The following is a 2,041-nucleotide window of genomic DNA, read 5'->3' as shown; positions in this document are numbered from 1 at the left end:
CGTTTGAAAGCACCCAAATGGCTACTGGTGAAGAGTGAAGTGCTTTGATGAGTAGGGGGGCTCGTAATGATGACTGGATCAAACCCTCAAGTAGTCTTGGGTCTTCGACAGGACATGGAATGTCTCTCCACTTGTCCTACGTTAGTGGTTCCCTTTAAACGATTTCATTTGAAACGCCATTTTCTAGGAACTCGTCTCTTGTTTAAAGTGACGGAATCCTGTGTGTTCTTGTATTTATTACACTTAATGCTTTGAGCCGGTGACTGTCATTTCAGGAGTGTTTTCCTGACTGCGTGTGCGAGGACGCAATAAACAATACGTACGCATGTGTTCGCACTCTCAAGCAAGACCTCAACATGCAGTACTGTGAATTTGCCGATGATGAGGTGGGTCCTGCACTCCTGGATTATATGGCAAAGTCGATGATTCGTTGATGTGTTTGGCAGGTTGCATTTGGGGTAGGCCTAGCGATAAATGTAAGATTGTTTGTCTATTTTATAAAGTTGTGTTTTTGTTCCTCAAGGACTTTGTGACCACTTTTGTTTACCCCATGCAGTCTTTTGTGGAAGTTTACAATCTCGGGCCTGATCCTCACCAACTGAACAACATTGTTCGGTCCGTTGACCCGAAACTGCTGGTGAAGATGAACCAACGGCTTATTGCTCTTCAATCGTGCAAGTCTCGATCGTGCAACACCACTCCCCAGTGACACACTACCGAACCTCGAACTTGATTGTTTTTACTTTTCAAGCAGATCAGCTTGGAAATTGGAACCAAGTGCTCCTGCTTTGGTGGTTGGGGGAGGGATGCAAGACTTTGTGAGCTTTTGCTATAATCCACCTTTTTGGGTGCAGAGTTGATCTTCCCGACACGCGGTACAAATTTTGAACAAGTCATGCTTGGATCGGCTCATCCTTTGAACAAAGAAAAGGGTGCTCTGTCATCTGACCAATTTTACTCTGAAACCACCATTACCTGGCAATTCAGGGAAGTAATTTAGGTACACCTTAAACCCCACATTGAGTCGGACAACTCGAGGAGAAAACCGCATTCACTACGAAAGGTGTCAGGAGATCTGTGGAAGGGAGAGGGTCGGGGTGGGGTAACACGGGGTAAACAAGATGGACAACATAGGGACTTTCAGGAAGGAGGGACTTGAAAGTTTTTGATTGGAGTTGAACTATGATGTTGGCCAAATTATTTTGCACGCGATGTTAAACTGAGCCATTCTGTAAATTTTGTTCTTGTGCCAAAGTCCCCAAACACTTAGTATTTTATTCCTTTGATTTTGCAAATATTTCAATGTCCTGTGATGTAAGAGACTGGAAATACTGTCCCGGTACTTTTTTTTTTTTTCGATTCTCCCCTTCCTTAATTGAAATTGCCACGATTTTGAGCAATGAAAACATGTCTGCTTGTGCGTGCTTCTGGAAATTTTCCTGCCTGGAGTGAAAGGGGCAGCTTTTGTAATCTCCCATTTACACAAGTTTGATTTTTTTTTTCTCCCTTGCAACTGCTGCCCAACACGGGACTATCGAAATGATGTATGAATGCAAACGAGGCCTTTCACACATCGTGGTGTGCGTTTCCAGTGACTCGCTTCCGCAAGCGACGGCGCTTTTGACCTGCCGCTACTATCGGGCGAAGTCTTCGTCAAACGGTCTTTTAAACATAATTTTCAGCATTTAAATAAAATTAGAGAGATTTTCGGGATGTTTAACCATAATTGTTGTTCCTGGATGCAAATCGGACTCAGGAAAATATCGGAAACACGAGAAATATCCGTGGCAGCAACATGTTGAGTTCCTTCCATGTCCTGTTAATACAAACGAGTGACCGTCGTCATTAGTATGTGACAGATCACCAATTTTGATGTGCTAAAAATGCTATTGTTCGTTGATCAATGTTGCGAAGTGATTGTAAACCGTTTGAGAGGTTTGTAGAGGGTACATTGATGGATAATGTGGTTGGCGGTTTGTGTTGCCCCGCAATCGCACGGGGGGTGGAGGGCAGTAGCAAATCCAATTTGGTGCATGGTGTC

At 43.9% G+C, this 2,041-nt stretch overlaps 1 protein-coding gene across 1 annotated transcript in view; it reads left to right on the top strand.

Moving 5' to 3' along the window:
- The window catches only part of GNS (glucosamine (N-acetyl)-6-sulfatase), a 52,087-nt gene extending 50,367 nt beyond the window's left edge, over positions 1-1,720 (top strand). The window contains exons 12-13 of the mRNA XM_085853427.1: positions 276-386; positions 557-1,720. Of these exons, the coding sequence (XP_085709553.1) occupies positions 276-386; positions 557-709 (264 nt within the window). The 3' untranslated portion in view covers positions 710-1,720. The remainder of the gene's footprint in view (positions 1-275; positions 387-556) is intronic.
- Positions 1,721-2,041: the final 321 nt, after the last annotated feature.

The sequence above is a fragment of the Eptatretus burgeri genome, chromosome 13 (assembly GCF_056783735.1).
Source record: "Eptatretus burgeri isolate ZD-2024b chromosome 13, Ebu_testis_v1, whole genome shotgun sequence".
NCBI lineage: Eukaryota > Metazoa > Chordata > Myxini > Myxiniformes > Myxinidae > Eptatretus > Eptatretus burgeri.
Note: the sequence above shows the minus strand (reverse complement) of the source record. Positions and strands in the feature narration are given on the sequence as shown.